General features: G+C 42.3%; 1 protein-coding gene across 2 annotated transcripts; it reads right to left on the reverse strand.

The window, feature by feature from the left end:
- Nucleotides 1-495: 495 nt before the first annotated feature.
- Nucleotides 496-10,154, reverse strand: LOC137166544 (alcohol dehydrogenase 1-like). 2 transcript variants are annotated; one of them, XM_067568317.1, is made up of 9 exons: nucleotides 10,047-10,153; nucleotides 6,507-6,608; nucleotides 4,936-5,077; nucleotides 4,345-4,432; nucleotides 4,024-4,243; nucleotides 3,666-3,926; nucleotides 3,426-3,561; nucleotides 3,206-3,344; nucleotides 496-2,788 (listed from the first exon to the last, which is right to left on the reverse strand). In XM_067568317.1, the coding sequence occupies exons 1-9, from the start codon at nucleotides 10,062-10,064 to the stop codon at nucleotides 2,764-2,766; spliced, it is 1,131 nt and encodes a 376-aa protein (XP_067424418.1). In that variant the 5' UTR covers nucleotides 10,065-10,153; the 3' UTR covers nucleotides 496-2,763. The 2 variants fall into 2 exon arrangements, with proteins under 2 accessions (XP_067424418.1, XP_067424417.1); XM_067568316.1 differs by having other exon boundaries at nucleotides 3,206-3,561; nucleotides 10,047-10,154.
- Between the last annotated feature and the right edge of the window lie 2,902 nt (nucleotides 10,155-13,056).

A 13,056-nucleotide genomic window follows, 5' to 3' on the forward strand; every position in this document is an offset into this window, starting at 1 on the left:
ATCCAAGGCTCTCCAGGAGCCATTCAGGGTTGTGGGTTCTTTGCTGAATCGTCCCAACGTTTTTGTAACCTTGCTGGTATTTCCATAGCTTTTTTTTTTTTTTTTTTTTTTTAAAGTTCACAGAAATAATTCTGCATGAAGAGAGATGCTGAGATCAAGGCATAACCTCCTTCCAGTCAAAGTGGTATCAAATGCCAGGAGGGGGGGGCGGGGAGGGTCTTATTTAAGTCCATGGGAGAGGGGAGAAGCAAAGGCCGAGTTTACTTCAGCAGGGAATGTACCAACCATTTAAGGCCAACGTCCCAGGGGAGGTGGCTGGCTGGCTGGCTTCTTGAAGAGGTGCCAGGGCCTGGTCTACCCAGGATGGGCTTTTTTAAGAAGGAGCCCACCTGTAAATAACCACCTATGTGGCTGGTGGGCAGTGTTGATAAATTGTAGTCAATTGCTTGGCTATGGTTTGGTTTGTTATGAAATGCACTGAACAGCACAAAAAACCAATATCAGTCTGATTTATTACTGAAAATCCAAAAGAGCATAGTACAGGGAGGAAAATTCAGTCAGAGACTGTGATGGAACACACCCCTGTATTCACACCCGACATGCTACTGTAAAAATCTTTGTACAGAATGTACCTTGTGAGGTATCATTTGAAAACTACAACTTACTGGTCAATGATATATCTTGTAAAATGTTAGTAGCAATATTCATACGTAAAGTTATGCACAGAAGCTGAAATCATGGCTGAAATGTGTGGACCAGACGTGTCTGGGGAGCTGGTAAACCTCTTTCTCAAATACAAGGGACAAGCTGACACCCCAGCCAATGGACAGGGGCAATGGACCTACATGTCTGGACAGTGCAGAACAGACATTTCTGTGGGAAATCCGGGACTGCATTGGGGTCACCCTGCATGTGGTAATCAAAGCTGCCGGAAGCCAGAGCGTGGCTGGTGTAAGGCTTGAACTTGTTTTCAGCTAACAAGTTGTGGGTCGAAACTCATGTAAATGGCTAACGAGCATACCTGATCCTCAAGGACAATGACTAGTGTAAATACCTGATAACTTGGAAGGCCAGATGCCTACTTAGTGATTCTGCCTCACAATGAGAACAGCACATTCCTTACACCCTCCCACCTGTGATGTACCCTCCTATTTGTACGGATTCCACCCATTTCCCCTCTCCCCCCACGTGTAGTCAGAGATCCTTTGATTAGAGTGTCTCTGCACATATGTTCTGTATCTGTCTTTATCACCCCTGTTCTTTCTGGGTGGAACAGTGTCTGTATTTTAAGTAAATAGATAGAAGAAATGTAAATGGATTGTTTAAGTGATAAAAAACCATATATAAGTGACCTTTGCAACACCATGAATCTGAAGCTGATTTATCAGACTTCCCAGTATCATGAATAAACCCCTTCAGTATTGTCTGTGCTGCCTGATTCTTGGAGAAAGACTCCTTCGTGCTTTACACTGGTGTTTGCTAACAGGCTGCTGGGGTCAGGATTGCTGGACCAGGGCTGTGGCTATACACAGACACTCAGGGTGTGACCTGTGTGCTGTTGGCAAGGGGCCCAGTTTGGAAGCCACACCAGGCAAGGCATTGTGAGGCACCCCACGTGGGAGAGCAGGTTGTGATGCAGCCCCTCACGGGCCTGGATCACACCCCGCAATGTCATAGCTTCCTGTTTCCTAGAAGGCGTCTCACGTGGCATTGCTGAACTCACCTTACACAGAAAGTTTGCTCCCAAAGTTTCACATTTCAGCTGGTGGTATTTCTAGGGTGATTTTACGAATTACAAAACTCATCATGCGTCACTACAACATGGGACCCTTAGTTGGTCCCAATTCTTTCACTGGATCGGTACCTTTCCTTCTCTTTGTTCTGGATACCAGCATTCCAGGTACGGCCCCAGAAGGTACCTCCGTCATTTGTACCAGGGCAGATTATAAAGGTCTTGATTCTTGACAAGTTTCCTGTCTGCTCATGCCAAGCAGTGCCAGTGCAGTATATTGTGGGACATAGCTCAGGCGCTGTGGCTCCCTGGGCACTCGGACCAGCCTGCCTTCTGGTTACAACACAGAGCCACCCCAGGGCTGCTGCAATTCACCCACGCCTCCTCAGGCTTCGGAACCCAGGGGATTATTTGTTTGATGGGTTAAAGAAGGGCTCGGAGGCTAGTTACAAATCCCTGCTTTGGCTCATGTCCCCTGCTCTGGTGTGTGTGACATAAGCATCTTTGAATGTCAACTGGCAAGGGGGTGCTGAGGGGTTACAGAAATCTCCTCAGTCTGGTATGGACATTCTGGTTCTCCCAAAGAATCTCCCGTGAGGTCTCCACTGAAAGCTGGGGACACACTAGTCATTAATACCGCTGTGAAATGGGTGTATAGCTACTATGTAAGGAGTTGTGTGTATATATAGTGAAAATAACTCTGTATCATTCACCAGCAAAGGTGAAAAACAGGCTTTCCTCCAGACAGGAGGTAAGAAATGTGTATCTCTCTGCTAGGATGTAAATTTAGCATTGTAAGCTAGCGCAATGGATACCCGATTACATACAATGTCAAATGTGAATGAAGAGCTGTGAAGTCAACAGAAAAGGAGCATGCAGGCAAAAAACAAACAATGGGGAATTATCCTGCCTCTCAGTAAAGACAATAAACTTTGGGGGAAAAATATGTAGCTTGATTGAGAGCTTGGTTATTACACGGCTCTTGATATCAGAATCAGCAAGACATTGATAGATGTTCTCCTACTGCCCGTTTAAAAGAGGAGGATGCTGCGAATACTGAAACATAAAACAAAACAGTTAGCGCCATTAAATTAATAAGCTCCTCAGGTGAGATAGCAGCTGTAAGCCAAGTACGTAGTAGCCATATGTTCATAGTCTTGAAACGCCTTCAAGACTATGTAACATCAGGCTTTCCTAATAGTACCTACCACCAGATAAAGAAACAAATCTTCTGATGTTTGATGAAAACTTTTTTCAATAGCATTCTGTCTGGTGCATAACTAAGTGTGCACTATTTAAATGAATTAAGGTGGTGGGATATGATTGGTTAAGGTACTTGAACTCTACCTGCCCAAGAGACACTCACTGGTAAAAGAGCCTGCAGAGCCCTGGGAAAGTTAATTAACCAGGTTATGCCCTAGGCTGCAGGTAACTAACACCAGCTTAAAGTTTGACACTATATGAGAATCTCACCTCTTTCCTGAATGTAACAATTCAAATCCTTCATTGATTTTATCAAACGGTAATATGTGGGATATTAGCATATCTGGATTAAGTTTTCTCTCCATATAACTAGTCACCAATTTAGGGATAGTATCCTTGAGCTTCCAACCTAGAGGAGAAAACAAACAAGGTGTCTGAACACAACAGCCATTCAGAATTTGAATGACATTTGGTTCAGTTGTCGCTATACCTCCAAGCAAACTCCCTTTCCAAGTACGTCCAGTTAACAGCAGCACAGGGTCAATGGATATCTGAGCTCCTAGAGGAGTGGATCCGACCATCACACAGGTTCCAGAACCCATGTTGCAGGATGCCAGGGCAGCTACCTGTTTTTTTAAAAAAAAATTTAAATAAGACAACTACATCACACTGATACATTCAATGTATTGTCCTCATTTCAATTTCAGGGAGATGTGCCGACCTCACATACCATAGTATCTACACGGCCAATGACTTCAAAGGAATAGTCTACACCCTGGCTAGTGATGTCAAATAGCACCTCCTGAATAGGTTTCTTGAAATCCTGAGGGTTGATGCATTCAGTGGCTCCCAGCTCTTTAGCCTTGGCAAATTTATCTTTATTGATGTCGATTCCAATGATCCGGGAAGCACCAGCTGCTTTACAACCAATAACAACAGAGAGGCCAACTCCTCCCAAACCAAAGATGGCACAAGTTGAACCAGGTTTAACCTGCATAACAATAAAACCACAGAGAACAAGTTTTCTGCTATATATAATTCATTAATATGCTAAAAATGCAAATTCACACACATACCCAAGTACTTACTTTGGCAGTATTGATGGCAGCTCCATACCCAGTGGAAAATCCACAGCCAAACAGACAGACTTTATCCAGAGGAGCAGCAGCATCAATCCTTGCAATGGCAGAATCAGGCATAACTGTATATTCTGAGAAGGTGCTGATCCACAGGAAATGGTGAATCGGTTTCCCTTTGCATGTGAATCTGCTGGTCTTGTCTGGCATGAGGTTCTGTGATTCACAGAAGCTAGGAGACATCCGGACTTGTCAGTAATATAAGGTATGATTAATATTTTCAGAAAAACTGAGGGTGAGATTCAGGTAATAGAGAAGTTGAAACAAACTCACTGTATCTTCAGGCAACAGTTGGTGTTAGGATTCAAACAGGAGCTGCATTCCCCACACTGGGGAATACAAAGGGGGATGACTTTTTCTCCTGTGGGGGAGAAGAGCGGGAAGAGAAAATATCTTATCTTAAATATCTCCTAAACCAGCAACAACTATCAACTGGAGATTGAGAAAATACTTTATACAGTTACAATACTGAATCAAAAAGGTGAAATATTTTTATACTTCATGCTATTCAGTTGTAAACAAAAAGGATGAATCATGAGCCTCAACTCAACATATAGGCCCTGTTACCTAAGTTTCCTTAGATTTCCCCCTTCTTGGAACCGAAATACATTTCAGAGTCTGAGTTACTGACCCAGAAAAGGCCTAAATAATGAGATTGTCTCTCTCCTCCCCTTCACTGAACCCTGACATAGCACTAAATCATTTAAATTAATATGTAGACCACTATATTCTGACTTCAGAGAAAATTCCCATTAACTTCAGTGGTGCAAGAGCAAGTCCTAAATAGCTTGTGTAGGATTACAGAACTTTCTTGGTTTCCAAATGGCTAATCCGTTTGGAAAGTTGACTCTTCTTTTCCCATACCTGGTTTCACACAAGTCACTCCTTCTCCAATACTCTCCACAATCCCAGCTCCTTCATGGCCAGGAATAACTGGGTAATCTATATTTAGAAAGGAACCTTTCCGAACATGGTCATCTGTCCGACAAATCCCTGTGGCCACTATCTGTATGGAAATGAAAGGACATATCAACCCTGGAATGTATCTGGGCTTCTGTTAAACAATGCTCATTGGAGCCATTTTTTCTTTTGAATTTTCATTCTAGAAGGTCTTAGTGTTGCTATTTGTTTATTTTCCATCCATTTTTTGTCAGCCTTATACTCAGTAATGCTCAAAAAGACTGCAAATTCTCTTCTGGGATGCCTCCAGCTTTTAGTTTTCTAGGAACGAAGAGTCCCAAATGTGAGTACATACAATAACATTGGTGACAAATTACCAGGACTAGAACAATGTGCTATACCGTTCTTGGCATAAAACATAATTTGATAACCTCATTGAGAATTTTCTTTCTAAAAACATGTATCCCTCGCGTGACCAATTATTGCATACAATTGTGTCTGCAATTCTGCACGTTTAAGTACATGCAAAGAATTTTGAAAATCAGGCCCAAACTGTTTACCTTATTCTTCACAAGTACTAATGTTAAGTTCTAATCTTTTGGGGTTTTTTTTGTATTTAAAATGTCTTCTCTCTTTTTCTGGGATCAACAAACATCACATTTTCAACGCTCAGGGCTTGTCTACCCTAGAAAGTTTTGCTGCTTTAACCATAATGGCATAGTTAAACTACAAACACTCTCCTAGAGTCAACACAATTATACTGGTATAGAAGTGTTTGTACAATACAGATTATTCTGGTTCAGGAACCAATATAAGCTATACCATTATAAGACAACTTCAGACTGGTATAACTATAATGGTAACACAAAACAACCGCAAACCCTCTCCCCCCAAATCACACCCCTAACTTACATAGTTATACTAGGATAACTTTTCTAGTGTACATAAGACATCAGCTATTTGTGTTATCTAAAATATTTTGCATCTAATAACATTTGACTTTTTCTAGAAGAATCAAAATGTGTAATATTCAGCATGAGGATTCAGGGGTCCACAATGCACTCAAGAAAAGGGAGGAGGTACCCCAGCCCTTGTGTCCAATCAAGTGATTGCCATAAGACAGCTGCTAGCCAGACACCTGGTAACATGAGGGGTGGGGTGGTAGGCCTCTAAAATGCTTAGGAACCTGGAAAGAATTTGAAAAACTGAGCTAATTGAGATATTTTCCCCATTTTTCAATCAGCAATGAAGATTTTTTTTTAAACTTTGCAATGTGAAATTCAGGAACTTTAAGGGAACAAATGTTCACACCTTTTTTGGGGGTCAAGCACAGCTCTACTAAAAAATCATGAACCTTCCCATCCAGGATATGAGAAATAGCAAAAGTAGGTGTATTCAGTACATCTGCAAGAAGAAGAATTTCCATAAAGAGAGAGCAAGAGAGAGAAGAGGAAAGGAAAGAAAGAAGAAAAAACAAAACCAAACCCCCAACAACACCACCACCACCACCACCACTGTGAAAAAGAGGATTGTACCTTAACTCGAACTTCATGAGCTTTTGGAGGTGCAACCTCTACCTCCTCAATAGAGATTGGTTTATCTGCTTCCCAGACAACAGCAGCCTTGCATTTTATAACCTGTGAAAAATATAGTTGATTACAGTTGGGTAGGAACTGTTAGTTATTAAAAATACACAGAGTGAATACATTGAAAAATCCCTACAAAAATACTGATATGAGCAGAAATAAATGTTATAATATGCTCTAGTTAGGAATGAAGAACTCAACCTAAGTACTAATGCTAAACCATTTTGTCCCCTGGAGTTATGGAATTACATGTGTTCCTCCCCCACCCCTTTACATTAAAACAATCTTTTCAGAATGACACCGAACAAGAGCATGGACAGTGGAATTCAGTTATAAATCAATCAGTGGAAAAAATACAACGAAGAACAATTATAGCAGCCAAATTGAAGACCTGTGGGAGATCTACTCATACTTTGCTAGAGGAAAACACATTATAATAAATGACATAACTGTACAGCTGTTGCTTTTATGGGTTTATGCTCTAGGCATGAGAATGAAATTGTGTAAGAGGTTTCATTTTATGAACACCTGTAAGCACGGTCAATTCATTCAAACCCCTTTGGAACCAGCTAATATTATCTGGGGAAATTCTGTCTCCTGTATTCAACACTTTGCCACAATAAACAAGTGCAAAATTATTAGTCTAATATCTTTCACTGCAAGACTAGAAATAACACCAGAACATCCAAGGCAATCTAACACCAGGGATGTACCAGATTGAAGGCTCAAAACCTTATTTTCAGAGGTGTAGAATATCTACTGCTCCCATTGACTTCCCTTCTAAAAATCAGGCCCTGAATCTTGTGAGGTACTGAGCATTAGGACACTCAGCACCTCACCGGATTAGTCTTTTTTATGTTTCATATCTGCAGAATTCAACATTGCCACTTTTGGATACTCCAGCCAGCTAGAGAGAGTAAAGATCCAGTACCCTGGGCTTCCAAGACATTTCGCGGGGAGGAAAGGGAAGTTAAGTACCACCGGAATATCACTTCATAGTGATTTGCTTTTATTCATACATGTTAAGAGAAGGTAGCAGATCTTTTCCAAATTAAAGACCACTGCTCAAAATAAATATTTATACACATGGACCTTTCCGTTTTCTTTGCCCGTATCCACATCTATCCTTCGTTTCCATTTTCATATGATCTAGAAACTAGGGTTGAGATCCTCACCCCTGCCTCTGGCCCCTTTACGTTGGGTAAGGCAGCATAAAGGGGCCCTAAAAATCTCACATTTCACTGGGGAAAGATTGCCCCAGTGCAGGCACTATGGAGAGATCCGTAAGGTTGCCTTCCAAGGATCCCTTCCCAAGTCCTCATATAAGCATGACTGGGGATGAGATGTCAGGGCTGCAGCACTGCTGAGTTTCTGGATGGTGCTAACCACTCAGAGGCTGCCATAATTTAGACGGGTCCTTGGAGCTGTTTAAGTGTGCCAGGGTCGTCGCTCCACCCCCTCCTGCCCCCACCCCCAGACAGCACAGGGTCATGAGGGTGCAATAGCGGTTTAAAGCCACCGCAGCCCTAACACAAAAAGAGATGAAGTGGTTTCCCCAAAGACACACAAGAAATCTTTGCCAGAGCTAGTAATCTGAACCCGGATTTCCCAAGTGCCTAACCAATACTTTAACCACTAGGCCATTCTTCCTCTCTCTTTCAGTTCTATCCAGGAATAACCCACCCTCCGTTCCTCCCCCTTTGGGAATAATTGATGCAGTTACTAAAAAGGACAATGTTGTGGGTATAAATGCCATATGTAAAATATGAGACAACTTAGGTGAGGTAATAGCTTTTATTGGACCAACTCCTGTTGATGGAAGGGACAAGATTTGGAGCTTCACAGAGCTCCTTTTCAGGTGTGGAGAAGGTAACCAGAGTGTCTGAGCTACCTACAATTTGCCAAAAAAGAGCTATTTTTACACCACAGACCACCGTGGCTCAAAATGGCATGTGATGCTACACCAGAACTCTGATCGTTCTCAAGAGAATATTCATTTGCTAAACTATTTATAAAATTTCAATACAGGGCTCCAAAATCTGAGATACTGTATAACCGACAAAGCTATTCATTTACTGCTAACCCCCGGGCGCACAAGTAGACTTCAACATGTGTATGGCATGCTGCAATAGAAAACTGCTTTGTCTCAGAGAAAGGTTCATTTAAGAGAACTAAACGAATCACATAGTAAAAGTCAGAATGGTCGAACACTGGAAAAGATTTAAAACACAAGTAACAACAACAGAAGAAATTCCAGATGGTAGCACTAGCAGTCTATTAAAGTGTGAATGGCATCTGTCTAACTCTGGCTCTCAACCAGGGGGGTAAAGCAACTTATCTAGATATTTGCCTGGTTTCACAACAGGCTACATAAAAGCCACTAGTGACGTCAGTACAAACAAAAATTTCATAACGAGAAAGTAAGCAATTTTTCAGTACTAGCGCACTGTGACACTTTTGTATTTTTATGTCTGAGTTTGCGAGCAAATAGTTTTTAAGTGAAGTGAAACTTGGGGTACACAAGACAAAGACTCCTGAAAGGGGTACAGTAGTCTGGAAAGGTAGAGAACCACTGCTCTCACTGATTCAGCCTCTTTTCTAAAGGGTTTTGTTGTTGTTGTTGTTTTTTTAAATAATCACATTTTCTGTAATACCCGAATGAGGTTGCTGCTGTACCAGACTCCCATTTCCTCATCTAGGAATGTGCAGTCCTGACCCAGAGCCAGCAGGCAGGTATTTCTACCCATTGCCTTTGGTAGCACTTACAAATCAACGTTTTTATGCCTTTAGGCACCCCATAAACCACTCTTCACACATATGAGGGGCACATTTCTAGCCTCGACCCAGCTGTTTCTTGGGGAAGGAGAGTTGTGGGGCTCTAGGATGCTAATGGTTAATATAGCATTCACTGTAGTCAGCTATTTGGGAAGAGATTTCTTAACTTTAAAATAAGCATTTCTTTCGACTCTAGAAATGTATTTTCTGAATAAAGGCCACAGAAAAGCTGCCTGGCCATTGGAACGGTATAACAGAGATGCAAGGGTTTAACCTTTGAACGAGCTAAGAGGAGAGCTATTATTTTAGGGCCACAGCTGCAAACACTTACTAGGAAACGTAGTCAAGGCCCAAGCATAATTTTTTCAGACCCAATACAAATTTGTAACACTGGCCCCCTCCCACACACATACCACAATCCCTCATCCCGTACATACAGTCTCATGAGCCATGACATTTTTTTTCCCCATGGTAAGGGGGGTTGCAGCCTGGGCTGGCCCCCCAGGGCCTCTGGGCCCCGATAAAGTGTACCCTTCCCCTCCCAATGTTGGGTGGCCCTGACCATAGTGCTTACAATGATAAAGCCATTAAAATCAACAGGACCATTCTCAGTAGTAAACACCACTCTCAGTACTAAAAGTTTGCAGACCCGTCCAGAACAACCAGTATGAAATCTGCTTATATTTTAAATGCAAATAAATCCGCTATTCTTACTTTTCCAGCAGTAGCCATAATTGTGTGCGTGGCAAGCAGCTGGCCCAGCTACGGATTCCAGGCAGATTCCCCCTTCTGGGGTCAGTTTGACTTTTTTGCAAAAGTAAACCACCTGACCAGAGACAAATAAATCCGCCCCCTGGCACAACTCCCGCAGTCACTCCAGCCAAGGGCAAAAGCAGCGAGATAACACTGTTATAGAGAATTATTTTCTGCTCTAGGAAGGAAAACGTGGCTAACTTGCCTCTTGAGCAAACACAGGCTGCTAGCAACACTTCCCAGCCAAATGGGGGAACTTAGGAAAAATTGATCAAAGCAAGGAAAAAACTGTGGGTGGCAGTATGCCCTCTAGAGGGAGGAAAGAAATCCTCTGCAGATATTTTAAGGTCTTCAGCTGATCTTTTCTAGTGTTTTGGGAGATCCACAGACCCTAAAAGGGACCACATGACGCTCATAATTTGTTCACTGGTTGAAAAGGGACCAGGAGGGAGGAGAGAGAGGCGAATTGCAAAACTACTAGATTTCCCTAGGTTCAACTAGTGAAAACAAACAAAAAATAATAAAAGCAGACTTTGATTTCAAAATATTTGGCCTTGTGAACTTGGAAAATGAAAAAATGAAGATTTCTTATAGTTCTATTGTGAAAAAAGACAGGGCAGCCTGCAATGATAATTGAAATATCCTCGGAGCACTGTTTTGTTCATTGTAATGAATAAGTAATGTGGAGAGCAAGGGATCCCTGGATTCCTGACAATAAATACTGGTGTCAGAGTGATACTGTGTATCAAAGATACAGTAGCCATATATATAATTTCACAATCAAATTTGCAAGGAGATGTGCTCCGTTTTATCATTTAGCATACGTAGTCTTCCACTCTGGTACAGTTTTAAGTAACATGCCCACAGTTTTGCCCATCAAAAAATAACATGCCTTCTGAAGTAAGCATATTGAGAGAAAAATAGAGTATGTTTATAAGACTTAGGGCAGAAGCCAAGATTTTCAGGGTCTAGGAAAAACTATTAAGTTCCCATTGCCCTATCCTGGTATTTTGAAGGTTTTACACCAACTTCCAAGACCTCTGCTTCCTGCTTCCTTCCCCAGACCTGAAGAAGAGCTCAGTGTAGTTCAAAAGCTTGTGCCTTCCACCAAAAGAAATTGATCCCATAAAAGATATTACCTCACCTACCTTGTCTCTCTCATATCCTGGGACCAACACGGCTCCAACTACACTGCAAAGAAGACCCCAGCCTATCTTTTCACGTGATAAGATTTTTATTCAGCATAGTCTTTAATTACATTGACCATTAAAATGTAACTTTTATTTCAGACAGCACCAGTGGAAATGGAGGGAAAAATTGCTACTGAAGCTTACCATCCATTGTGAGGCAGAGGGCAAACTCAGTCTCCCTCCCTACAGTTCCCTACTATCCACTGAGATGCAGGACAGAAGGGCCTTTAGGCTACTTGGCATGTAAAGATGAGACTTCTCTTCCTGGTAAACTCTGTGCTGTAGCATATTTCCTTAGCAGCAGGTCTGTTCCTGTTTGGGGCGGGGCAGTACCGAGGAGGAGGCAGCAGCAGAAATATGCCCAGATGGAACTCGGCTACCGGCTACTTGTCCTACTTTGCCAGGGTGCAGCACCCTCCAGGATTGTTTTCAGTGCTGCATTAACTCAAGGGATAACTCGAGCCTTGCCCCTACCCAGACTTCCATTCACAAACAAAAATCTGTAGCTCATGTTAAATGGCACGTTAAACTCAAGCTAGCTGGCCCACAGGCTGACGCTCGAGTGCTGCTGACACTGTACTTTATAATGCAGTGGGGATGCAGCTACAGCTGACGGCTTAAAGTTACCACAACTCATCAACTGCCAATCCAGTCACTGTGTAGCTCCAGTGTAGTTTTGCAGGGTGGCTGCTCTCACTTCAGCTAGGCTAGCTTGAGTGTTTTAACTCGGGCTAACTGTTGCAGTGAGGATAAATGTACCAGACTTCACAATTATCCCCAATGTATCTCATTCACTAGGTTTACAATGAGATGGAGGGAAAAGACAAGTTAGATACTCAGTTCAACATCTCTAGCCACCGTTGACTAATGGATAAGGAAAAGAAGGGAAACCCAGGAGAGGACATCAAGCCCAGAGAGACCTTCAGAGGGTTGCTGCTCTGAGTGTAAGCAGCAGACTGGTGGTAGCAGCGTGAGAGCAGGCTGCACTGTTAAACATGCCCGTGATGATCTTTTGTTGCAACTGTTCCAGCATTTATAATCCCACGTGTTCAAAAAATCATGAGGTTTAAAACATAATGTTTGGGGTCCTTTCTGTTTACTTTCTGGTTTTTGAGCCCTTCGGAAGCGCTCAGGTCGTGTTTTCAAGCTTCTCTGCGATCAATGATTATGACAACACAGCAGCTGGGAACGCACTTCCCAGCGGAGCTAGACAGACACACACTACCTCTGCTTGCCCTACCCTGATAAAAATAACGGTGTGGCTGCAGCAGCATAGGTAGCAGTTCAGCTAGCTGGCCAGGTGTGATTGTACTCAGGCATCTGTCACATTGTCACCATGGCTAAACTGCTATTTTAACACGCTAGCTCAAGCTAGCTAGCCTCTCTGCTGAGAAGCCTATTCCCAGCTGCTATGTAAAACACACTTTAAGGCAGGGATCTCTTTTTTTTTTTTTTTTAAATTAAAGCCAAGATTCTTGTGTAAGCGCTTGACTCTAGGCACTGGGGATTTAAGAAAAACACTCAATATTGTGAACTCACCCAAAAAAAAAAAAAAATCACTAGAGCTTGCAATAGTGCTGTTAAAGCTGTTATGCAACCCTCACAAATAATCTTTTGGAACATTTACAATTTGGGATAAATGGCTGTAATGCCATAATTGCTTGCAGACCAGTCTAAACAATTCAAGTTCTTGTCTGAAGTGGCTTCTCGGTTACGTTTCTCTTTTAAAGAAAGAAAGGCCTTGTCTACAGAGTTTTGTCGACAAAACAGTGCTGGTGTAC

The sequence above is a fragment of the Emydura macquarii genome, unplaced genomic scaffold (genome assembly GCF_026122565.2).
Source record: "Emydura macquarii macquarii isolate MOO-44397 ecotype Brisbane River unplaced genomic scaffold, CSIRO-AGI_Emac_v2 contig_2874, whole genome shotgun sequence".
Taxonomy (NCBI): domain Eukaryota; kingdom Metazoa; phylum Chordata; order Testudines; family Chelidae; genus Emydura; species Emydura macquarii.